Below are 26,618 nucleotides of genomic sequence, written 5' to 3' on the forward strand. Positions count from 1 at the left end.
TCATATATAGCTTTCTCTCCACTAGAATGTGGCTGTACAGGGCAGGCACCATGGCCACTGTGCTGGGGACCATCCTATCCTCACTGCTGGGTCACCACAACCTCAAAGAGTGTCTGTCACACAGCACGGACTTGAATCAGTTTGAATCAGGTTTTTTTGCTTTTTCTTTTATTTTCGGGTTTGGATCAGGTCTGACTATGTGTAACGGATCAACTCGAAACAACAGTGGCTTTAAAAGGGAGCAGTTTATCTGCCTCTCAGGAACCAGAGGTGTCTGGAGGTGTACACCCCAGGAAAAGTTTTGTGAAACTGTCGTCGTCAGAGGTCCGGGCTCCTTCCACCTTGCTCCTGCAGCAGGTTTAGTGTGTCTACTTCATGGCCCATGATGGCTGCTTAAGCTCCAGCCATCACATTTGAATTCTGTGTCAGGAACAAAAAGGCGCAAAAGGCATACCACGTTTCTTTTAGGGAAAATTTCCAGCAGTTCTATACAATAATTCAGTTTACATCTCATTGGCCTAACCTTAATGCACGGTTACATCAGCTAGGAAGCTTACCCTACTGGGAAGGCCAGTGTTATTCCCCCTGGGAAGGGCAGCGTTATTCCCAGTTAAAGTTAGGGTTCTAAGGGACAGAAGGAAATATTAAGAAGAAATGAGCAGTCTCTGGCCAGTGCTCAGTAAATCTCAGACAGACAGATAAATGGTCCAGCCAGCCTCCACCCTTTCCACCCATGCCCTGGGGGTTCCCACTGCCCTGCAGGCCAGCTGACCTGTGATTTGTGTCAGCTTCGTCTCCAGAAGGCTGTGACTACTGCCTGAGAGGGAGTCAAAAGGCAGGAAGGAGGCTGGCTCAGGAGAGGGGGATAGTGCAAGGCAGAAGGAGCCACTCTTCCATCCTTGACCTACCCGTCCTTGACAATGACAGTCATCAGTCATCCCTTCCATGCCCAGGGCCTGCTGGGGCGGGGACTTTGGAGGCTTGCTCCAAGGGAGTGAGGATGGCTAAGGACAAGACCAATCTTCTTTATTTCCTAGGACTTCGTCACCCCAGGACTTCATCTGCTTGGTTACCAGATGGTTATCACCATCTACCCCCACAGGACACAAGCTGTCACCTTGTGGCCACCGTCAGTGGGAGTCAGCAGTCCTCTGGGCACGTGTGAAGGTTCCAGCTGATGAATGGGAAACTTCAGGCTGGAGAGGGAGGGCAGGAGCCCTACTCAGCCTCTTGGGTCCCAAGAGCCCTGCATCCTCTTTGGCTCAAGGTGCAAAATCTTCTGAGAAGGTTGGGCCATAGTGGGTTCCAGAAACAGGTGCCAAGTCACAAGCTTCTGCTTCTGAAAGGAGAGAGCAGGGAGCCGGATTTGGGCAAATCTAGGCCAGGTTCACACATGCTGAGTGGACAGACTCTGGCTCCTACCTGGATCCTGCTCCTCTGCAGCTTGCTGTGCTCGCAGTCATTGTCCACCTCGCTCTATCCTGGCCTCTTCTGCTGACCACCAGAGCCCCACAGACCATGACCTCTGGCCTGGGCTGCATCTTCTGGCTGCTAGGAGTGGAGGATGCGCAAAGTTCACAGTCTCATTAGTCCTCAGGAATAGAAGGTTCTACTTGGCTACTAGATGATTCCTCACCGCCATCACCAACACAAAAGCCAAGATCAAGGGAAGACCGTCACGGGTCTCTTGAGGACCTGAGCATGGAAGCGGGCACCAATGACCTGCAGAACACTGAGTTCTTCATCGGCCTTGGCAGAGTGCTTGTCCCATATGCTATGTGCTTTGCACCTAGCATCCTATTTCGTTTTCCCCTTAACCCTGTGCTGTCGAGACCATTGTTATTATCCCCATTTCACAGATGAGGAAACTGAGGTGTAGAGAGGTAGACTTGCCCAAGGACCTCACCTACAGGGAAGCCTCACTGACCCTGCGGGGAGGTAAAAAAGGACATCTAGAAAACGTGTGATCTCCCCTTGGTGGCAGGGGCCTTGTTAGCAATAGCAAGAGCATTGCAGACATGAATTCTGGATCTAGATATTTTGGTTGTCACCTGGCATGACACAGTGTTAGAGGGGGACTGACCTGGGGGAGGACCGAATCCAAAATTCTCATTTTTTCCTCCTCCACAGAGGAGGAAACTGAGGCCAGAGTAGGGAAGCACCTTGCCCTGGCTTCATGTCAGCAGTTCCAGTGTGCAGCCTGCTCTCATTTAGTCTGGGCATTTCTTGTCCTTGATAAGTTGCTATTTTTAAAAAAGGCTTTTCTTTAGTTTAAAAAAAAAAAAGTATTTCTGTCCTGTTGGCATGGTTGGATTTTCCCTCAACTTCTCACTAGCAATAAGTGCAAAAAAGGCTGAGGTTGTTATACAGTGACAAGCCCCCCATCAGTATATTTCAGGAGGACAAACAACTTGAAGGGACTCAGCATCATCTTATCATGACACCTCCCACTCCCAAGAGCGATCTACGTAAGTATCATGCTAAACACTTCACAGTTATTCCATGGCATCCCCCAGTCCCTGACGGAGGAACTCCTCCTTCCTTTTCCCATCTTGTAGCTGAGGACACTGAGGTTTATGCAGGGAACCTATCCAAGATTACACACTTGATAAACAGCAGAACCAGCTCTAAAGGAGGGTTGGCAAACCACAGCCCACAAGTGAGATCCAACCAGCCGCCTATTTTTGCGTGGCCCGTGAGCTGAGAATAGTTCTTACACTTTTAGGGGATTGGGGGGGAAAAAAAGCAACCAAAGAAGAATATTTCACGACTCATGAAAATTATATGAATTTCAAATGTCAGTGTCCATAAATAAAGTTTTATTGGGACACTGCTATGGCCATTCATTTACAGATTGTGGCTGCTTTCGAGTAGTTGCAACGGAAATGGTATGGCCAGCAAAGCCTAAAATATTTACTGCCTGGCCCTTTACAGAGAAAGTTTGCCGACCACTCCTGCTCTAAAGCAAAGGCTCCTACCCCATGTTTTAATGTTCCAAGAAAGCGCCAAGGCTGGCATCAGAGCTGTGAGCGTCAGGGTTTCCAGACCTTACCCTCGGAATGACGCCAGACAAGACAAGCCATGGAAGTCACCAAACTTCTCTGGGGCTTAAGTGCAAAATAAGGATAATCATCACGCCCTGCCTGGCTCCTAAAACTGTCAGAAGATGAAAACAAAATAATGTACATGAAAGCATTTTGTAATCCAGAAAGCACTCTACAGAAATGGGAAGGATCACTGCATTATTTGATTGAGAGAAAGAGGGCTGGTATGAAGGAAAGAAGCCAACTGGAGGAGGTGGGGGCGGGTTTGCCTTGCTTTTGCAGGATTCATTAATAAAACAGACCAAGCCTGTTGGGAATGGCCTTTGTCATAAACCCTGTGCCCTTGCTCCCCGATGGAGCATATTCTTTGACCCTGAAGCATGGATTCATCTCTTAAACATTTACATTTGGAGCCAGTGTCACTGTCCCAGAGAAATGGCTTGCAGGGCATTCACAGGTTTGGGCTTCTTCCCAAGGTGTGGGCTTCCCCCACAAGGCAATTTTAAGGTACTAAGAAGACTTCCCTGTCCCCAGATTCACTCTGCTCTTTTCTGCTCACTGATTTGCAAAATTTCACAGAGATTCATTTCTCTGATTATTCCAAATCTGTTAAAACAAATATTTCTGGACTAGGCTATCATTAAACCCTGTTGGTTATTTCTAGAGTGTGAACAAATCGGTTGATCATTTGTTCAAGAAATATTTGCTAAGGTCCCACAAAATGTAGGAGACCAATGGGCATTCGAGGGACAGACGGGGAAGCTAGGAGGGTGAAACCGAATCAGGTGTTGTCACCCCTGTGTCCAACCAGCTCCATTTTTCGAGGTGTTTAAGAAAGAGAAGAGAGAAAGAAAAGAAGGTGTAGCAAGAGTTCCCACAGGCATGGTTAGGGCTGGAATCCTACGATGGAGAAGGGTGAGAGGCAGCAGAGCCCCAGAGCTAAGTTTTGTGGAGGCACATTTTGACTGTGTGTGAAGGGATATTTGGAGCTGCTGCCTGGTAACTCCGGGGTGGAGTCCACTGCTGCCATGAACCCCCTCCCATTTACAGCGGAGCCTGCTGTTTTTGACTGTCAGCACAAAAGCCAATCTGAACTCGACAGCAGCCCAGCTCTCCTATCGCTCCCCACCCCCAGCCGCAGCCCCCCTGCTGGCACCATGGATGCCTGACACTCAGCTGATCTTTTAAAAGTGAGAAACAAACAAAACTGTGTGCAGAATTGGATGTTTATTTCCACCATCTGCGTGGCAATACAAGTTCAAGTTATAATGGCATCCGCTCTCCATCAGTATTAGGCAACCATTTAAACATCTACAGCCATTTACTGATTATAAACACACACTAAAAAAAAGGCGGCAAGTGGCATGTGGCCCCGCACCTGCTGCCTCTGTGTGCGTCAGTCAATTTCACGCCTAGGAAGCTCTGTGCTCCATGGGGATGGATCTATAAAGCAGTTTGGTTGGTTGTGGGTTTTACTTTTTTTTTCCCTGGGAACAGCATAAACCAAGTTGGCCCTAAAATACACTTATTGCAAATAGATAGTAATAAATGGAAAACAGACAATGATCATAAATGCAAACCCAAAAAATGCTGAATTTCCTAATGTTAAAAGGTCCATTTGCTTTTCATTAGAAGATAAAAACTGATGAGTGTTTTTACTGGCCTTCAAGAAAAGTCAGCAGGGATTACTGTTCAAAAGCTCCTGCCGGCCACCACCCTCACCTCTCCCACTCCAGGAAGGTCTGAGTCACCAGGCAAGGACAGAACAGCACATCAACTGGATGTGGTGAGAGAGGCACTGGAAACTGAAGAAACCGATGAATTTTCTAAGGAAACAAAAGAAAAGTTGATCCGAAAATGGGGAAAACGTTTTCTGGATCAACTTTTTGTCTTGCAAAAGGTTTCTCTACCTCCTTTAGACCTGCCCTTGGCCGTCATCGGCCTGTGGTTGGCTGCAGCCTGAAACCTGCCTCAGTGCTGTCGTGAAGGGGCTATGCGGCTTTGGGTTGTCTTTCTTAGAATGTTTTATTACCTGGGAAAGCTAAAATGGGGAATTTCATTAGACCAATGGATTCCTAGGGACTCTGGATCTTACATTTCCAGGTTAACGTCTCCAAAGTGAGGTCTGGCTTGGTTTCTAACTAAAAGTATCTTCTGCCACTGTGGTGTAAAGGACCCCCTTATTGCTCATGACCAAGTTTTTTGGAGGGAGGGTGGGAATAGAACTCTCTCAGCTTCGGATCTGGTCAGAAGCTCCAAGTTCTCCCAGAAAGCTCCTTCGTCTCTCTCATGTGATCCATGAAGCGCATCAGATGGACTCTTCCACCAGGAGCACCACAGTCAGCTCCTCTGCTCCACCCCGGGGGTGCCTCTCTGCCCCCGTTTGCTCTGAACGCTGGTTTTGAGATGGCGCTCTGCCTTCTCGGCTCATTGAGCCTAGCTGGTGGGAGCCCAGCATAGCTTGCTTTGTCTTCAGTCCATTTTAGAATAAAAGTTAGCTCTATATAGCTACAACGATTACCACCCCACCACCAGCATATTACAGACCTAATCCTATTTGGGGTTCTAACTTAAAGCCTCACGTTGGGAAAGTTGGCATTAAAAGTGAATTATTACACACCAGTGTGGACTCAAGTCCATTTCTCATGCTAACCAGCGAAACTTGAAGCATGTCAAACTGTAATTTCTCCAGCATCCTGAAAGATCTTTGGGAGCCTGCGTGCAGGTATAAACATCTCCTGTAAATCCAGTATTAACCCAGGGGAAAGCTGTTTAAAAACAAACAAACACTGTCTCAAGTACTTTCAATCTCCCCTCTCTGCACTTCTCTAATTGCCACTGGTTCCTAATGCTTCCTGATTCCCTCCTCTTACCCTTTTTCCACTAAAATCTACCCTTAGGTGATCTTATTTGGATCCTGACTAAAGGGTAAAAGAAAGGTCGTTACAGAAATGAAACTGACAGCGTATTTTATGACATCAAGACATTATTGTTAAATTTTTCAGGTGTGATAATGGTATTGTGACTTAAAAAACAAAAATTAGTCCTTTCCTTTGGTGACATGTATTGAAATGTGAGCTACACCCAGAAATGATGAGACTTGCTTGAAGCGATAGAGGGGAGGACTGGCTGGTGCTGTAGGTGAAACAAAATTGGACTTGGTATGTGCCCAAGCTGATTAATGGCTACTAGGCATCATCACATTTTTTGGCATATGCTTGAAAGTTTCTATAATAAAAAGTGTTTGTTTGTTTTTTAACAAAAAGCCCACTCTTAAGGAAACATCTGATAAATACATCCAAAGTAAGATGTCACCAACTAATAAGGATAAATAGCAGTTATCTATTTCCAGAGGCATCTGCATTTAACAGGAGAAAAAGCCTTAAGACAAAGAAATGAATCCAACAGTGCAAGTCAGGCAGGAGCAAAGAGGAGGGAACCTCCAAAAACGCCACTGAAGCCAAGCGCTCTGAAGAGAGTTCCAGCCTCAATTTTCTTTCTTTATCAGAACAGGATTTAATAAAGATCAGGCCAACAAACACAACTACATTTTCCAAAGACTGTTTCTGGTGCTATTTTATTGAAGATCTTTCCCAGTTTTTTTTTTTTTTTTTAACAACCATTTAATAATTTTAAGTAAGATTCATTTAATAACAGCTACTATCAGACCACTTGCTATATATGAGACTTTTTGCTAAGTACTTTATATACGATAGATTCTTCCATTTGATCTTTATTTCAATCCTGTGAGATATTATCCCCATTTTACTGATGAGTCAAAAGTAACTTATGCAAGATCACTCGGCCACTAAGTGGCAGAGCCAGGGTTGAAGTCTGGCCTCTCACTTTGTGATCACTGTAGTGCCCAGGAGAAACCTCTTCCTGAAGGGTGGTCACTGAACAACGGATTCACCTTCTCACGGCATATGACCACTTACCAAAGGTGTGCTAAATCATTAAGTCATGAACCATTCCTCAAAATAGTAGTGTTTAAAATCATAAAATAGCTAAAAAAAAAAAAAAAAAAAAAAAAGCCAGATGAAAACAATGGCATAATCTGTGATAGCCAACACAGAAAAGATTCATGAGGCTAATGATCCTTACTGAGGATTGGTGTCACTGGAATAGTACCAAGTGGGTGCAATCGGGTTTAGCAGACACGTTTAGAGCAAGGGAGAGAAGAATGAGTAGAAAGATGTGCAGAAGAGTGTAGGTCATTCTGTTGGCCACGGGTATCGAAGGCTGGATTCTCTGGGAGGTACATACTGAGGCGAAGTTAGGACCGCAAAAGGTTTGTTGGGGAGTAACACCTGAAAAAGAAAAGAGGGGAACCAGGCCAGGGCAGGGGGAGCACTCGGACTGTGAAGCAGACCCAACCAAGTGTCTGCCAGTCCAGCAGGGAGTTCCAGAGCTGCACTCGGTGGAAATGGCTCGGTCTTTGTATCTGGGCCTTGCTCAGAAACTGGCTGAAGGCCATGACTTTGGCTCAAACACAGGCTTGAGCTAACCTTGAAGGTGCTGATAGCAGGGAGGCTGTCAGCTAAGCACACTCCTTGCAACTGGGTAGGAGTCTTTCTGTGCAAGATCTGAACAGAACCTCTTTGTGTCTACCACCCAAGTAAAATTTGTAGAGCTCTATTCTAGGAGAGATGGAAAACCACTGAGTAGTTTCAATCAGACACGATGAGATTTCATACATAGTTACATGAATATTTAATAATACCTATTGAATCATTCATGCAATAAATATTTGAGGGTCTGTCACGTTCCAGGTGCTGTTTAGGTGCTTGGGATACATGAGTGAACAAAACAAAGATTCTGCTTCAGTGGCGTTTATGCTATAGCCAGAGAGGGAGACAAACAGTACAACATAGTAAGTACGGAGATGACACGCTATGTCGGACCTCTGCTCCTCAGTGTGCTCATGGGCCAGCAGTGTGGGCAGGCCCTAGGGATTTGCTAGAGATGCTGCCCCACCCTAGACCTAGTGAATTTGAATCTGCATTTTAACAACTCCAGATGATTCTTACGGGCCCCACTCTCAATTTTAAGACCATTTTTACACAATGGTAAGTGGGAGTAGGGGGAGGGGGAGACAGCTACAGTATTAAAAAGGGTAGTCGAAGTAGAGCTCATTGAAAAGGGAGAACTCTGGTAAACAGTATGAAGGAATTGAGTTAGCCAAGCATCTGGGTTAAGAGACGTTTCAGGCAGAGGAACTAGCTTGAGCCAAGGCCCCAAGGCAAAGCATGCCTGGAGTGTCTGAGGAACAGCAAGATGGCCAGTTTGGTTGGAATGGAGTGGGCAAGGATGAAGAGTCGGTTCAGAAAGATAAAGGGGGACTGGTTACTATGGCCAGTGCTGTGGGGCCTTACGGGACACAGCAAGGCCTTGGGCTTATTCTCTGAGTGACATGGGAGCTACTGCAGGAGTTTGAACAGACAAGTGACAGGACCTATGTTTCCAGAGGATCACTCTGGCTGTGAGAACAGATGGTAAAGGGACATGGGAAGAACCAGGGGAACCAACGGTACTGTCATAATCCAGACTGGGAGTTCAGAACTGGTTGGTTACAGAGTAGGTGGGAAATGGCTTGATTCTGGGTAAATCAGTAAATAGATATAACATGATCTCTTGATGGATTTGGCGTAGGATGTGAGAGAGAAAAGTGGAGGATAACTCCAAGGTTTCTGGCCTAATCAACTGAAGAGAAATGTGATCTGAGGTGAGGAAGGCTGTGGGTGAACAGATTTTTAGGGGAGAAGATCAAGGAATAACCTGTGGCATGTGGAGGTTGAGATGTCCATCAGACACGCAAAAGATGTTGACTAGGCAGTTGCATACAAGTGCGGGGTTCAGGAAAGAAGTCTGCTAAAGATATCCATTTGGGAGCCATGATCAGCCATTCTACTATAAAGTCACGTAAGAATAGGGCTATATATACTGAACATTTGCCGTGCCTGTAGATCTGCCTATTATACCATACATTTTGGTCAGATAATATAATCATTATGGAAGGATTGTGATGTGAACTTCTTCGGTATATCTTTCCTGGGTTGTGATCTGAAATTTCAGGTAATTAGTCAATGCACTTTAAATACGGGTTTAAAAAACTTCTCAAAAATGCAAAACAAAAGGAAATCTATAAAAGCCAAAATAGAAAAACCCTGAAAATAAAAAATAACGGTCATCTAAAATCAACTGAATACTTTTAACTTAATTTCCACTGGCAAATGGACAAAATTCATTGATGATTCCCTTCGAAAAAAGTTCTACTGAATAAACTACACAATAATGAATACATTTAAATTTAAATATAGTACAACTTAGGACAGTATAGCTTTTTATGGAGCATAATAGCAGTTATTAACAGTAAGTACTTTATGCATAGATACTGAGTTAATCACGTTGCCATATATTATCTCATTTAATCTTCACTCCTATAAGGTTGTATCTATTTTATATTTGATGAGACTGAGACTCAAAGAGGCTGAATATGTGACCTCACATGGTTAATAAGTGCTAGTGCAGAGATCAAATTCCAAATCAAAGGCCACTATCTGCAAAATTCAAATAGCACAATTTAGATGTGAAATCTAAAGGAGAAAGTGATATTAATCTACTTTCAAATAAAGGACAGTATTTCTTTTAGAAAAGATTAAATGCTTCTAAGTACTTTCTACAGTCAATAGATCCTTTGCAAAATGGTTGCAGGAATATCGTCTCTTTTTTTTTTTTTTTAATTTAACCCCCAGCCATGACTCATGCTTCTCATTAAGGTATGACTTTTCTTGCTGATTTCTAGACAAGCTGATACTGATGACTGAATCAAAAACGGGCAAGTAATTTAGTGTCAGTTATTTGTACTTTCAGATTTTATCTATCGTAATGATTAGGTAAAATAATGTACTGTCAGTGACTTATTAAAAATTTATTTCATGTAACAAATTATATAATTTATTTTTATCTTTAAACAGTCTACACCGAAAACATTTTTGGAAACATCTTTTCCTTTTGGTAAAACAGGTTAGCAGGCTGACATCAGCTTCATATTCTCATGGCTAAAATCCCCCACAATTATACAGTTAAGCATAGCTTTTCTTTGTATTTCTCAAGTTGACACCACTTGATAAAAAACAAAACAATATAAACATTTCTAGATTTTGCCTAAGGCCTTAGCTTTAACTGCAGAGTAGTGAGTAGGAAATTACAAACATATATTCATTAGCCTTAAACTTACCATCTTACATGTGCACATACCAAAAAGGCAAAAGGAAAGTAAAAAGTAAGGCACAAAAGGATGCAGTGAGTGTTAGGTCTGTCTCCCAAGATTGGCCATAAGAGACATTAACCAACATAATATGACAGACAAGGAAAAAACTGACTAATAGAACCTTATTTTTAAAAGCTGTTAATAGCATATTCAATTATTATCAAACTATTCAGGTTATGAGGCTTCTAAAATGACCAAATTTCTGTGTATGCAAAACTGGACTTTTTTTCAGTTACAAAATAAGGTTGGCCTCAAAAATGTAAAACATAACAAAATCATTGAAGGGTTTGGCAGAAGTTAGTACATCTCAGAAAGTGGGAAAAGGAAACCCAACTCTTACATGCACCAAATGTGTATGTATTCCAAAAACTTTCTCCGAGTATGACTCAGACTCACAAGAGTTTTCCTGTTGTTGTTTTCAGCTGTTGGTTATTTTCCTCTGTGAAATATAACTCTCAGGATGAACTACTAATTCAACATTAAAGTAACATCAGCAGTAAACACAAATTATCTTTGTTTAAATTTTACTAAAATCTATGGAAGCCATAGACGTAGTCTAAAAATACAAGCACATTCTGTAGCCCAGTCCTCAATAACAGTTCTTATTATGAGGTGGTTAAAGACACAGAACCACAGTGAAGTGGTGATCATAATAATAGAAAAATTTAATTCATATTTAAATTTACCATTCTGTATATCAAGTGCCTATTGGCTGAACAGAACTGTATTCAATAATTCATATCTGTAACTTTATTCAACTAATACAAAAAGCTAAATAGAAAGATTTACAGTTGAACACCAGGTTCCTAAGGCTGGCGTCACATATCATTCCCTGATAGAGCGAGAATTCATCAACAGAGGACCTAAGAACCAAACTGCGAGTTTGATTTAAAATTCCTTTCCCTGCCATGTATAAGTAACACATTGTGTAGTGACCAAAAGAATATTCTGTTACACAATTTTCTTTTCTAAGCAGGCTGCCACAGCCCAATGACTTTACAAACCTAACTCCAATATTTTACCTGATAGTTTTAATAAGGATTGTTGGGTCGCAAAGATAGAAGAGGTTATCTTCAGCAATGACTGGTAATGTATCATCCACTGCCCTCGTCACAGAACAAAGATAACAAAGGCCAATTATGAGGCTTACCAATCAGTACTAGCAAATTATAATAAACACATCCTTTTTAATACTTATGTGTGGAAATAGGAGTGAGTGAAAATGACACTAGGATGGGGACAAAGGAAAGCCTGAATAGACAGAACTCTTCAAAAACTTGTGAATTTTATGCCCTCAGAGTCAAATTTTAAGCCAGGAGGAATAGAGCTAGAATTCCAAAACCACTGAGAAAGAAAGGGTTAATAATAAAAACCACAGCTGATTTTCTGCATCAGGAATGAAATGTTGTAACATATCTATCATTCACATGTGAGTTCATGTAATTTATCTTCAATTAGAATTATTATCTATTCAGCAGCTGAAGCCCAAGAACTGCTGATACACTGCAGATGAGAAAACATTTGCTACTCTCCCAGCTCCGGCCTTTCTTAAGCTAAGTGATGATCACAATAATATAGATCACTTGTTCTATAAAACAATTTTGGCTTACATGTACAGCAAGCCGTGCTGCCAGAATTTACATTTGCGACAACATTTCATCCCTTTTTTTGGATCTAGAGGTTGCAACTCTTCAGTTTTACGGGTCCTGCAATTTAGTCCTAAATTCTCATTAAAAATTTACACTTTTTAATCCAGCATTTATTCCCTTGAAATGAGTTACTATAGCTATGTAAATTTTTTTTAATGTTTGAACCCCAAAGATAAAATAAATACATTTTAAAATAACCTTTATGATATTCATAGTTAAATACTTCATCTCAAAATAGTCACTGACTTCCAAGGTGATCAAGCCAGTGACCACAGGAGTCTACCTTACACATTAAAGGAAGTGGTGTCTGTCTGAGCTCATGTTTACAGTCCGGAACAATGTACAATGTCACCAAAATACCAGAAAATCTCTTTCTCATACATAGGTTACAATGGCAAATCAATAAGAAAAATGCAGCCCAGAAGGCAACACAGCATTCTCTACCATAGTGTTTTTAAAAGTATGTTCAATGGGCTGTTAACAAATATTTCACTTTAAAAAAATGAGTTTCTCGTTGGATAAGGATATATTGAAACTGGTTATTTAGTGAAGGAATTCTTAGAGCCTTCTATATGCCAACAGGCAGGTTTGCAAAGGCGGCTCCCAGAATTATTTGTAAACACTTTCTCCCCATGAGCATCTTCTAGGAACAGAAGCCACAGAGCTGGTTTTGAGAAACATAGCTTTGGCATGGTGGCATGTTTAGAAGCTTCAGTAAATCTTCAGGCTATGACATATCAGTCTATTTCTTAAATTAACAACAAAATTATTGTTAAAGCCAGTATGTCTGGAATTTCAGACTCAGAAAAATGAGCACATGGGCAAGGAGGGGGGAACACACCTGTTTATTATACTATGTGATTTTTACCTTCCTAGCAAACATATGTTCAAAAATACTCATGTTAGCTAATTTTGATGATGTCTGTGCACAACATCTGAACAAACTAACCAATATATGCAGGCTGCTTAAAGCAAAAACAGTAAGTGGAATAATGTTGTCCCTTACCCAAAAGGAAAAATGCACCAGTGCCATATAAAACAATTTATAATGACATGCTTGGAACCTGTGACCCTGGTTATCACTTAAGATTCTCCATATAGTATAGTTTGATGACATTTATAAAGCTATCTTCTTTGAAGTACTACTGAAAGTTGCTATGGTAACCTTCTCTTTACTCAAGGAGTTTATCTACTTTAGAGGTGTATTTCTCAACCTCAGCACTAATGACATTTTGGGCTGGGTAATTCTTTGTTGTGGAGAGTTGTCCGGTGCATTGTAGAATGTTGAGCAGCACCCTGGCCTCTATCCTCTAGATATTAACAGCATCCCACCAGTTGTGACAACCAAAAATGGCTGCAGATGCTGTTCAGATAAGCGAATCAACCCCAGCTGAGAGCCATTGCTTTTGGGTCAAAATGGAAGTTTATACCTTGACTCTGCTTCCCTGGGGAATGTCCATTTTACAGGCACACTGTGACTTACACATCTCAACAAACAACTAGTAACTAGTGGCATAAGGAATCTTTCTCAATTCTGTGTGATCAGAAAAGGTAAAGAATGGTTAGGAGGAAGCACTCTACATTTCAAAGAGAATTGAAGGTAATTTTACTGTCGTTACACTAGTAAAAATTATCTGAGTCATGATGCTTAATTAACAGATATTTTAACAATTAGAAAAATGCTAGCTGTATATTATAACCTGTTAAGGATCACAAGGATTGATGCAGTCTAAGAATGGGAAACTTAACAATCATCAATGGTTAGTTCAGACCACAGTCTACTCCTTGACTGAATATTCTCCATGAAATTCTCAATTCAAAAATCTCAAGTCTTATCTTTAAACTGCTTGCTTGTACTACAGCCTTTATCATTTCTTTCAAATACACCTTTGCACGTGTATTTGCAAAGATCAAGAAGAAACCCTTCGCATGTCATGAAGAAGCATCCTGGTATGTGTCAAGAAGGACATTATCTGGTTTTAAAGCCATTTCTTCAATATCCACATCTTCAGTTTTGTCATAATTGTCATCACTCTCTTTACTTTGTTCTTTTCTTACTGCCTTTAAACACTTGTCAAGTCTCTTTATGAACAGGTCCACATCCTGCATCTTCATTCCGATGGCTGATGCAGCATTTAGGTAAGCACAAGGGTAATTATTTGTATGTGACATAAAGCCTCTGAAAGTATAGCCACTCACAGTTTGCACAGACCCAAGAGGCACAACCCTGAAAGAAGAAAGATTTACCAATTTAATATGTCTGGTAATGGTAACACAATGTCACCCATAAACAAAAGATATGTGTTACAAAGTCTTACATCCACTTATTAAGAAGTTTAAAACAGGAATAAATCATGGCCTACGAAAATAGACTGTATCAACTTTAAAATGAAATTCTATAACACACTGCTTTTTTACATAGAAAAGTCCTGCCTACCGTTTACTTATCTGATTATCGTTTACTTATCTCCTATTAAAGACCTATAAGCTCTAGGAATCTCTTTTTATTTTACTTTTGCCAGTATATTTTTCTCTTTACCTGAAGCTCTAGGAATCTTAAACACCTCTACATCTTCTTTAAAGAAGTAAAAAGAAAATGATTTGGTTTTGTGTCAAATCTGGAATATGACTTCATATATACACCCTTCACTGAAATATTGAAATTTGCAAGTCAAACCACTGTAATTGTCGTGTTACCTCAAATAATCAACAAACTAAAAGTCTAACTATCTGATCAGTGCTATGCAATGGATAGTTTTAAAGCCAAGATACAGAAGAAGTTATGTAACTGTTTATAGTGGGGTGGTGGTCAGCAAACAGTAATATTCAGCAAAGGCACCTGCATTTTTAAAGCTTGATTTCACTGGCATGTTAGATATAAGCAGATTTCTAATACTCTAATCATTTAGCTATGTTTTAAAGAAGTCAATGAGGCTCAACTTAAACATAAAGACAAATAGTGGCAATACTAAAAGCAATGTCAAGAAATCCATTTTAGAAGTGTCAAAACTATATTGTATATAGGTAAGAGTTCATCAAGGTAAAAAGTAAATTAATCTAAGATTTTACTTTTAAAAAGTTGTACTGTGATATAAAATCTCTATCCTCTGGTAGCTACAGAAAAATTCTTTAATAGAAGCATGTAAAGTATTTACAGCAAGATATTTTCAAGTCATTTTTCTCTGACCTCATCAAATCTAAAATGAAAAACGAGATTCATTTTTCAGGCCATGTATACAGAAGAGGAAAAAGTACAATTTTCTCTTACATAGGCAAGGATTGCACACTCTTTTTTTTTTTTTTAGTTTAGGAAGAAGGCTTTTCCTTAACAACACTTTCACTTCAATTTAGTGATGAAGATGGTTTATTTCTAATACCATAATGTGACACGCCGAAGATCATCTAACAAAGGAAATAAAGACAAAATATCTATATAGAGAGGTAATAAAACTTTGTTTCTGTACATCTATGAAAACAAACAAGATTCATGTCTTTTTGTGACTATTTCAGGCATAAGCAGTCAACAGGTGGGCATACAGTAGCCTTACAGATTCTCTAACTCATCATTCTTTACTCCATGATAAATTCGCAGGTATAGTTCAGCATATACTTGGGGGACTATTGTTGAGGAAAGGTATTTTATTGGAGTTAACTTTGAAAAGCCAAAGAAACCCACATCTATTTTAAACATACTTACCTGGCTCCAGAAACCTGTCTGGTAAAAAGCATCGAGCCGAGCTGAGTGACAGCTTCGTCATGGTGTTCATCTAGTGTTTTAAGTGTCATAGCTGAAAAAGAAAAAAGTACCCTAATAAGCGCTGGTTTACTGGCATAAAAATAATTCAAATAATAACAATAATAATGATGAAGACATTACTTTTGATTCATTGTCAAGTGGCACAATTTCACTGTAACGTACTTAATAAATCATAGGGATTTCTTTATATATCAGACAAAAATATTTTAATGTAAATTAACATCTCAGAATACGAAACAGAATTTCCATATCATCCTTCAGGAGAGTAAATTTTTCCAACTAAAGAGATGGAACAATAACACGATCAGTATGGCTGTTTATTCAAATTCAACCAAGTTTTAAAAACTTGTAAAGTTTTTAAAAAATGTGGGATATATTTCAGTACATATACAAAACTAAGTAAGATCAAATTCTGCATATAGAAATGGAATTGATCGTTCTAAGGCTGTGTGGGTAAACTGGATTGCATACATAGCACCACTCGTAGCTACCATTTACTAAGGACTCACCATACTACATGCTTCACAAACAATCTCAACCAATCATTAAACAGTTTTGCATGTGAGGGAAAAGGAGGTCAGAGGCTAGGACATGGAAGATTCGGAATTCAAGCTACACAATATCACCTTCTATAACATCTACATAGATCATAAATCAGCAAAGGACTAATTGGGGTGGTTTTTATTATATATTGGTGTTCAAATGGTATTCCACAGAAGCCCATTCCTAAAAAAGGCTTCGGCTACAAATGATTCACTTTCCTTTCTTCAGATATCTGTGAAATATGAAACATTATATTACATATATTCACAATTTAAAAGGGGGTAATTATGAAGCTTAAAAGGTAATTAAGTTCATAAAAGTCAATATTCACATTATTGTTTTTAGTAACCCCTATATTACATGACAAAAACATAGTCCTTATATACACAAATGAAAATACCATAAATACAAATTTCTTTAACATCCATAGGCTAAAGAAAACAAGCAATAATGACATTAAAAACAACATAAGATTTAATTTCTGGTATGCTGGGGTTCTGTTAACTGGAGAAAGTTTTGTTTATTTGTTTGGTTTAAATAATAGAGACAAGGTCTCACTATGTCGCCCAGGCTGGTTCTGAGCTCCTGAGCTTAAGTGATCTCCCGCCTCAGCCTCCCAAAGTGCTAAGATTACAGGCACGGGCCACCACACCCGACCTGGAGAAAGCTTTAATTATTTATAAATAGAGTTCTGGTTAGAAACAGGACTTCAAGTATTATTTTCTGCATTTTCATTATAATACTTAATATTGACTCTGATTCTCTCAGTGTATAGGCTTTATCTTAGAAATATATTAAAATATTTCAAAAGCCTAACTAAACTTTTTCAATTTACAAATTAAAATACTGTGATGAATTTAGAAATATCATTATAACTAGAAAGAGTTTTCTCTCTTTCTAGAAGTACCAGCTTCCTCCTAGAGATGGATCATAAGTATTTGTTTTTCTTTAGGAAAAAAGAAATTACCTAAAGATATGGGATTGTGAGGTGTATGCAACAGTCTTTCATTGTAGGCTTCTGACAACTTCTTTATTTGGTTGGACAAATATGAAAACATTTCCTGCAACAATAAAATGTCACATTTAAAACAAATCAAATATCTACTGCCAGATTTAATAAGACAAAAATCTGATTGGTATGAAGTCTACATTGTAAATGAACCCACCCATGTGCCTTAACACCAATTCTCTCCTTTGCCACAACACAGTGAAATTCAAAGCTGCCACAACTATCAGAAGCCACAGGATTTTAGTAAAGGCAAAGAACCAGCACGCTTTCTCCCTTCACTAGTATGTATCTATCACAAATCCATCTTCTTCTCAGAACTTCCAGATCTACCACTCTGGAACTCGTAGCTATCAACCTCTTCCCTGGACACAGCAATAGATCCTAAATGATTTGTCTGCCTGTTCTCCACCGTTCTATAATCAGTTCTACACTCAGAGACTAGAGAGGTCTTTCAAAAGCATACCAGTTCATGCCTCTCCCCTGATGACTTCCTCCAGTAACTATTAGAAAACCACACTCTTCATTTCTAAGGCCCCACATAATGTGACCCAGCCAATATACTCAACCTAGTGACTATCATTTCCCCTAGTCACTACACACCAGTCACATTAGCCTCCTTTCCAATCATTCTAGTGTTCAAATCTTTGTGCTTGCTTTCCCTGAATTTCCTAGATCATTCCCCAAGTGGTCCCTCTTGTCAAATGCTAAAGACACCCGCCTTTGTTAACTTCCCTAATAAAGCAGCTTTCCAACTCTGCCAATCTTCTTCCCAATCCCAATCTCCTTCCAACATATTACCTATTTTGGTTCCTTCACTATACGTGCCACAATCTGAAATTATCTCATGTATTTGCTTAAATCAGTATTGCCTATTACTATATATTACAGGGGAAAAACTCCTTGACCACAAGGACTTTGTCTTCTTCACCACCGTTGCCCCAACACCAAGAAAAATGTGCCAGACTTTAGTACACAAGTTATTTAGGAAAAGGTAGTTTATAAATGTATTTCCTTTAAATCACACAACATTAAAGTGAACAATTCCCTTACTTCAATTAAAAGAATACAGCAACTCCTACAGTCCAAGCTTGAGCCCAGGAGGTCAACACCAGCCTGGGTAACAAAACAAAAACAAAAACAAAAAAAAGGCAACTAAAACTAAAAATTGTCCCACTCTGAAAAATAAAATATATTCAATAGTAGAAAATATAATAAAAATATATTTTACAAGTATCAAATGTCACATGTATATAAGTGGCAGTTTAACAGTTACAAGTAAATATTAAGTTGGCAACTACTTGACCTAAAATTTTACTTTCTTCTCCTCACAAGACCTTTAAAAAGTGTTGAAATCAGTATCTGCCCAACTACAACTGCAGCTAAACCCATTTGCACTGAGCTCCTCTAATCACAGACAAAACATATAAACTCTAAGAATACACCAAACAGCCAGGGGCTAACAGAGTGCCCAAGCAGAGACAGCAAGAAATGACACTTCTCCAACCTCAAAGGCCAAGATACCCTGATCCCACACTGAGTCCCAGAGGAATTTTTTCATGTCTGAAGCACACAGATGATTAACTCCATCTTTTGTTAGGTAAAGATTAAGAGGAAAACTCCTATCAGGTTTATGAATTATTAATGAGACTACTTAAGACCACAAACAGTTTCACTTCTGTCAACCCAGTACATATATTTTATATTCTCACCTAAAATTTTTGAATAATCATTTTTAAATTTTAGGATACTTTGTAATATTAATTCTCAGAATGTTGGAATTACAAAAATCTTAGATCACTAAAATAAATTCATTCCTTTTATATTCAAAAAGTTAACATCTACAGTGGCCATACTTAATGAAGCTATTAATAAATGTTACTGTTACATGAGATAAGCCTTTCTCTTTTGTTATTTAAAGTATAGAGAAATATTTAAGGAGACAAATGGCATTATTTCCAGAAACAAACAAAAAAGCATCTTTCCTTAGACATATAAAAATATCCTGGGCTGAATGTGGTGGCTCACGCCTGTAATCCCAGCATTTTTGGGAGGCTGAGGCCGGTGGAGCACTTGAGGTTAGGAGTTCAAGACCAGCCTGGCCAACATGGTGAAACCCCTTATCTACTGAAAATATAAAATTAGCCAGGCATGGTGGTGTCAGCCTGTAATCCCAGCTACTCAGGAGGCTGAGGCATGAGATTCACTTGAGCCCGGGAGGCGGAGGTTGCAGTGAGCCAAGATTGCGCCAGCTTCCCAATGTTGGTCAGGCTGGTCTCGAACTCCTGACCTCAGGTGATCCACCTGCCTTAGCCTCCCAAAGTGCTAGGATTACATCCGGCCCTCGTCCCTCCTTCTTAACCCAATATTCCCATACTACAAAAGGTGAAACAAGAAGATAATCAAATGGAACCAATCAACAGTTTTTCCAGCAATCAGAACAATTCATAATTTTTTAGTAACACACCAGGGTTAATAAAGAGGAGAATTCCTGGGTTTCATCCATACATTTTCGTCTCCTATAAAGTAATTAGGTTACTAATTTAAATGCTATTTTTTTAAAGCAGTCACATATTTTCATTTAGATATTAAATGCTGATTTTTCTTCACTTATATTATTCACCAAAGTCTTAAATGGCCTCCGTCTTTCCAATTTACTCTGAAATTCATCAAACTCCCAAAGGCACAAACAAACCTCATAGGCAGGAAATGCCTTTTACAGAGCCCTACCCCCTACAAACCACCTAACAACAACATAACCCACACCCATCCTTCATTTATCCTCAAGCATATATTCATGAAGCAAAATTTTTTCCAGTTTACATATTTCAGTGGTGAAAACAATTTAAAATATTATTCTATCTACTTTGGCAGCCACATTAAATACCAATGTGGTCACATCTGTGAATAAGCTGAACCCGATGAGTACTTAATTTATACTCAGGTTAGCTATTTCTGAAAAAAGAGAAAATGTTTCCTAAGCAACACCCCTAGAGGGGGTGCTTTTAAACTTACTGATGCATACATGGCTATTAAAAAGTGAATTTGCCCAATGTTCAACTTCTAATACTTTAACAAATTAGTTTTTACCAGTTCTATCAATCACTTGCTAATGCCACTAGAATTCCGATTGAACCGTAGGTAATATTAGGATACTATTTTTAGACTATGAAGATAACACTAAAGTAATTAAATCTTATATCACTAGTATGGGAGTAATTAGATATAAAAAAATTTGAAGCAAGTTCACATCCATCAACAAATATTTATAATATATTTACTCTGTGTAAAGGGTTATAAGTAAACCAATAAGCAAATGTTTTAAATATCTTAAAGCACAGTATGCTAAATTCTATAATATTCTACATGTTAAGCTCCTAAATGCTCTCCTATTAATATTACTACATTTTAAAAATATCATTTAGGAGACTATTCCACTATTCTACACTAATACTTAGCTAAGCAGTTTTTTACCTGATATATTAAAGCTACTACAGAACCTGTACTATTTTTTGCTACAGTTAAATCTATAACTGACATTTATTATAAAATACTTCTGTAAAGAAAGAAATTTATAAGCAACCCAAGCAAATGTATATAGAAAGATCTTACTTAAAAGAAATGAAATATTATTGATTTTCCGTGTTCTCTGTACTGTATTTAACTTAATTTTAAGAGACTTTTCACTAGAGATAAACTGAACTGTATACCTGAATGCTAATGTCAGCTATATTTCTAGAATAAAAATACAAAACTTTACACCATAGTTCAAGATGTTAATGGAAGAGAAGCTGAATGACATTAAGCATTATCTTTCATATGGCCTTTTGCAAATTGATTTGCAGTCATGAAATTCGACATTTAGCCTGTCTCTCCCAGAATCCAAAGATGTGCATAATTCACTAAATTTTAAGTGAAACGGTCTTATGTAATCATGTCTTTGAAAACATACTGTTTCAAGTTATAGGATAAAATAAAGATGGAACCTCACATATTATTACAATATGTTTCACAAGGCAGGTAACAAACCAAAAGAAACATACCCACTAGTCTACTATTTCAAAGATAACATGAATGAATGGATGGATGGATGACTGACAGTAGGTAAATACTGAAGCAGACAGATGTCCATATTGGAGGAAAACAGTACTAAATACGACATGCTGCTGTCCCTGACTGTGGTCAGCTAAAAGGATCCAGGCACACTTGGCAAATCTTGCTTCAGAGGCTACGCCCATTTGCATTCAAGTTGTTAAGGCCCCATATGTAGGCCTGAAATCAGATGCTTCTGCAGAGATTGAACCACTCCACTTACAGGGCTGCAGATCTAGTAGTGTTTCCAAACTTAGCTCTGCTATAAGGACACTGAAGTGTATAACGTTCTTTTAAAACTTAGTTTGTCCCCCCGTTTTTAGCTCACAAATTCTAGCCACCGAGCAGCCATAGTGCTGTTATTCTTCTTCCACTTATCCAATTTAGCAGATATTTGCAACAATAAACGATTACCTGCCTTCCCTGTTCAGCAAAGCACTCTTCTAAAAGGAAAGCTAAACGGAATAATGATCTTCTCCAGAAGCGAAACAAAAGTGAGGATAAACTTCTAAGACCATAGACTTTCTTTCTGCATAGACAAACTAAAAGATACAGCCTTACGTTTTAACCCCTTTTTTAAAAGGGGTTAAATTCATGGTTATTTCTCCCCTCAATGAAGCAAATGTGTTGATCAGGAAGGGGATAAGGGCAAAGAGGCTCAATTCACACACAGAGCTCCACTCTCTCTGATCCTTTCACCCTTCAAAAAAGAAAGCTTAAGAAGGAATGGCTTCAAGCTGAGTTCTTGTCTGCCACTACTGTGAAAAAGAAAAAGCTTTTTCGGAAGAGATAAAGCTAGATGAAATAACCTCTAAAAATATCATTGTGGTGAATAAGGACATAGAATGAAAAAAATCCTAAGTTTTCTACTAACATTCCTTTTTTTAGTACACAATAACACCAATAATATAAAAAGGAACTCTCAGTGATGGTATATAAATAGCTCTGGCTGGAGCAAAATAGCTTTGCCTCAGCTTCTCCAGAGCTGAACCAATAAACTATCATGATTAAATTTTCACAGTTCAAAAGCAAGTCCATTTAAACAAAAGAGGCCCTTATTTCTGCAACAAATCCAATAAAAAAACAATATTTATGCTACACATATGCAATTATGGTTTATGGAAGACATCCACATTTTTCAACAGAAAAACCTGCCTACTGAATGAAGTTATTAAAAAAGCAAACTTTAACTTACAGTGACAGAGTTCTCAAATGGGCATCTTAATACTTTGAAAATTACTCCTAGAGATATTCTCTCTTATAAATTATATACATAGAATTTTAAATAAAACCAATTAGTACATTACAGAGCCTTTGGGGTTTTACATACCTCCACTAGATAGAGTGGGAGGGTCACAAGATCACCATCTTTATGGCTCAAATGCCTAGCACAGAGCAAGTGATCACTCCCTCAACAATGGATGAGTGACTAGAAGTAGTGAGAAGAGAGTACTAAGACGGAAAGCGCGAGAGACTTTAGCATCACACAGACCTGGCTTTCAATGGCAATTCTGGTACTTATATGTGGTACTTGGGCGAATACTTAGCTCCCCTGGGTCTCAATTTTATCTGCAAAATGGGGATAATTCCTACCTCACACACTTGCTCTGGGTATTACAGGAAATAATAAATACAATGAATCTAGCACAGTTCCTCGCATACAGCAGAGACATTCATAAAAACGTTAGCTCCCCACCCACCTATTTTTCCCCTAGTCTAAAAGAGTTTTCAGGATAAAAAAAACTACAGTTAGCTAGCAGGACTCCTACAGACACATGATAATACACTGTAGCTATAATCCTGTTCTTGTCCTGTTCCTGTTTATTCTACTCTACTCTATATATCTAGATAAAAGGAAAAGAACAAAGTTCTGAATGTTACAAAGAGAATTACCTCCTGACATCTGAGATGAAGGCATCCAATTCATGAATACTACTCCAACATAAAATTTCTCCATAAAGTGTTTACCCAGTGATAATAAAGAACAAAATCCCAATGAAAGTGAGCTGCCTGCTGGATTCATTCACTAGCTGAGCTACAATTCCTGCAGATCATCCTCAAAGGAGGTGGATTTTCACTCACGCTAAGCAAAATGTACACAGGCATGGGCCTTTGGAATCAATCATCTACAAGTTGTCAAAAATCTTAAAGTCAAAAACCTAAATGTCACAAGACAGAACAATGAAGACATAACAGAAATTTCAAAAAGATGACAAAATCCCTAAAATCAACAATTCCAAAATCTTAAGGTTAGAAAAGTGCTTCTGCTAAGCAGGAAGTACAATGCCTGTTATATACAACAGGTAATCACCATTCCTTTTCACAAGTTTTCGACTATATCCATATAGTTGAATATTTAGAGAAATGTTTCTATAAGAACATAGAAATATACAGTAGATTATTCCTTTAAAAAAAAAAAAAAAAAAGGCTGGGTGCAGTAGCTTACGCCTGTATCCCAGCACTCTGGGAGGCTGAGGCAAGAGGATTGCTTGAGCTCAGGAGTTCGAGACCAAACTGGGCAACATGGCAAAATCTTGTGTCTCTACAAAAAGTAAAAAAAAAAAAAAAAAATTTAGATGGGCAAGGTGGTGTGCACCTGTGGAAACCAGTTACTCAGGAGGCTGAGGTGGGAAGATCATCTGACCCCAGGGAGGACAAGGTTGCAGTGAGCCATGATCATGCCAATACACTCCAGCCTGGGTGACAGAATGAGACCCCATCTCAAAAAAAAAAAGAACATATAATTCACAATGGAAATCGGTATCAAAATATTATTTGCAACTGGACACAGAGGTACATACCTATAGTCTTAGCTACTTGGGAGGCTGAGGTGGGAGGACTGCTTGAGCTCAGGAGTTCAAGTCCAGCCTGGGCAGCATAGGAACACCCCATATCTTTAAAAATATGTGTGTGTGTGTGTGTGTGTGTGTGTGTGTAAAATTAATTTTCCAGAAAGATACTTATTCTATATAAAATATGAGATTATACAACATTTGATCCAGGTGTTCTTAAATATCCTGTGTTCATACATTCAACAAACATATGATGAGCATCTACTATATATCGAGTAAGGGATGCTAAGAATAGAGGGATGGATGGCAAATTCCAAGGGGGGCATTAGTCTACCAAAGTACTCATAATTAAGGACCAAGTTTCATTTCAGACACATAATAGTAATTTTTTAGAAGAATACACTCAAACTCTTAGTTTAATTTGCTAATTAAATAAGTTTAACTACAAAATTACTCAAGACTTATATTAGTTTATTGTAGTAAATATTGCATATTATTATTTTTATTTATGGTTTCGAATTCAAGAACAAAAGCAAGAAATACTAAATAACATGCTTATTTGGAATTATAATGACAGCATATAGAAATCTTAAAAGTTTCAACCTTATGCAAATGCAAAAAAACTGAAATCATAACAGTCTCTCAGACCACAGCACAACTAAATTATAACTCAACGTTAAGAAACTCACTCAAAACCATGCTACTGAAACTGAACAACCTGCCTTGAATGACTCCTGGGTAAATAATGAAATTAAGGCAGAAATAAATAAGTTCTTTGAAACTAGTGAGGAAAAAGAGGTAACATACTGGAATCTCTGGGATACAGCTAAAGCAGTGTTAAGAGGGAAATTTATAGCACTAAATGCTCACATCAAAAAGCCAGAAAGACCCCAAACTGACATTCTAACATCAACTAAAAGAAGTAGAGAACCAAGAGGAAACAAATCCCAAAGCTAGCAGAAGACAAGAAACAACCAAGATCACAGTGGAACTGAAGGAGACAGACACGAAAAACCATTAAAAAAAAAAAAAAATCAACAAATCCAGGAGCTGGTTTTTTAAAAACAATTAATAAAAAATAGGTAGATTGTTAGCTAGACTAATAAGAAAAGAAAGAAGAATCAAATAGACACAATAAAAAATGATAAATGGGGTATCACCACTGACCCACAGAAAAACAACCAACCATCAGAGAATACTATAAACACTGCTATGAAAATAAACTAGAAAATGAAGAAGAAATGGATAAATTCCTGCATATATACATCCTCCCAAGACTGACCAGGAAGAAGCTGAGTCCCTGAATAGTCCAACAAGTTCTGAAATTGAGGTGGTAATTAATAGCCTACCAACCAAAGAAAGCCCAGGGCCAGAAGGATTTACAGCTGAATTCCACCAGAGGTACAAAGAGAAGCTGCTACCATTTCTTCTGAAACTATTCCAAACAATTGAAAAGGAGGGACTCCTTAACTCATTTTATGAGGCCAGCATCATCCTGATATCAAAACCTGGCAGAAATTAAAAAAAAAAAAAAAAAAAACAATCTTCATGCCAGTATCCCTGATGAACATCAATGCAAAAATCCTCAATAAATTCCTGGCAAACCGGGAGCACATCCAGCAGCATATCAAAACGCTTATCCACCACAACTCAGTAGGCTTCATCCCCAGGATGCAAGGCTGGTTCAACATACGCAAATCAATAAATGTAATTCATCAAATAGAACTAAAGACAAAAACCACATGATTAACTCAATAGATGCAGAAAATACCTTTGATAAAATTCAACATCTCTTCATGTTAAAAACCCTCAATAAATTAGGTATTGAAGGAACATATCTCAAAATAATAACAACCATTTATGACAAACCCACAGCCAATATCATACTGAACGGGCAAAAGCTGCAAGCATTCCCCTTGAAAACCAGCTCAAGACAAGGATGCCCTCTCTCACCACTCCTATTCAACATAGCATTGGAATATCTGGTCAGGGCAATCAGGCAAGGGAAAGAAATAAATAGTATTTAAATAGGAAGAGAGGAAGTCAACCTGTCTCTGTTTGCAGATGACATGATACTATATCTAGAAAACCCCATTGTCTCAGCCCAAAAGTTTCGTAAGCTGATAAGCAACTTTAGCAAAGTCTCAGGATACAAAATCAATGTGCAAAAATCACAAGCATTTCTATACAACAACAAACAAACAGAGAGCCAAATCATGAATGAACTCCCATTCACAATTACTGCAAAGAAAATAAAATACCTAGGAATACAGCTAACTAGGGAAGTGAAGGAGCTCTTCAAGGGAAACTACAAACCACTGCTCAAGGAAATTAGAGAGGACACAAACAAATGTAAAAACATTCCATACTACGGATAGGAAGAACCATTATCATGAAAACGGCCACACTGTCCAAAGTATTTATAGAGTCAACGTTATTTCCATCAAACTACCATTGGCATT

General features: G+C 38.7%; 1 protein-coding gene across 1 annotated transcript in view; it reads right to left on the reverse strand.

Moving 5' to 3' along the window:
• Nucleotides 1–9,960: 9,960 nt before the first annotated feature.
• Nucleotides 9,961–26,618, reverse strand: part of SEPSECS (Sep (O-phosphoserine) tRNA:Sec (selenocysteine) tRNA synthase) — a 40,445-nt gene continuing 23,787 nt past the window's right edge. Inside the window, exons 9-11 of the mRNA XM_001082141.5 lie at nucleotides 17,234–17,327; nucleotides 15,664–15,754; nucleotides 9,961–14,193 (exon numbers count right to left, since the gene is read on the reverse strand). Coding sequence (XP_001082141.3) covers nucleotides 13,899–14,193; nucleotides 15,664–15,754; nucleotides 17,234–17,327 — 480 coding nt within the window. The 3' untranslated portion in view covers nucleotides 9,961–13,898. The remainder of the gene's footprint in view (nucleotides 14,194–15,663; nucleotides 15,755–17,233; nucleotides 17,328–26,618) is intronic.

This window comes from Macaca mulatta, chromosome 5 (assembly GCF_049350105.2).
Source record: "Macaca mulatta isolate MMU2019108-1 chromosome 5, T2T-MMU8v2.0, whole genome shotgun sequence".
NCBI classification, from domain to species: Eukaryota; Metazoa; Chordata; class Mammalia; order Primates; family Cercopithecidae; genus Macaca; species Macaca mulatta.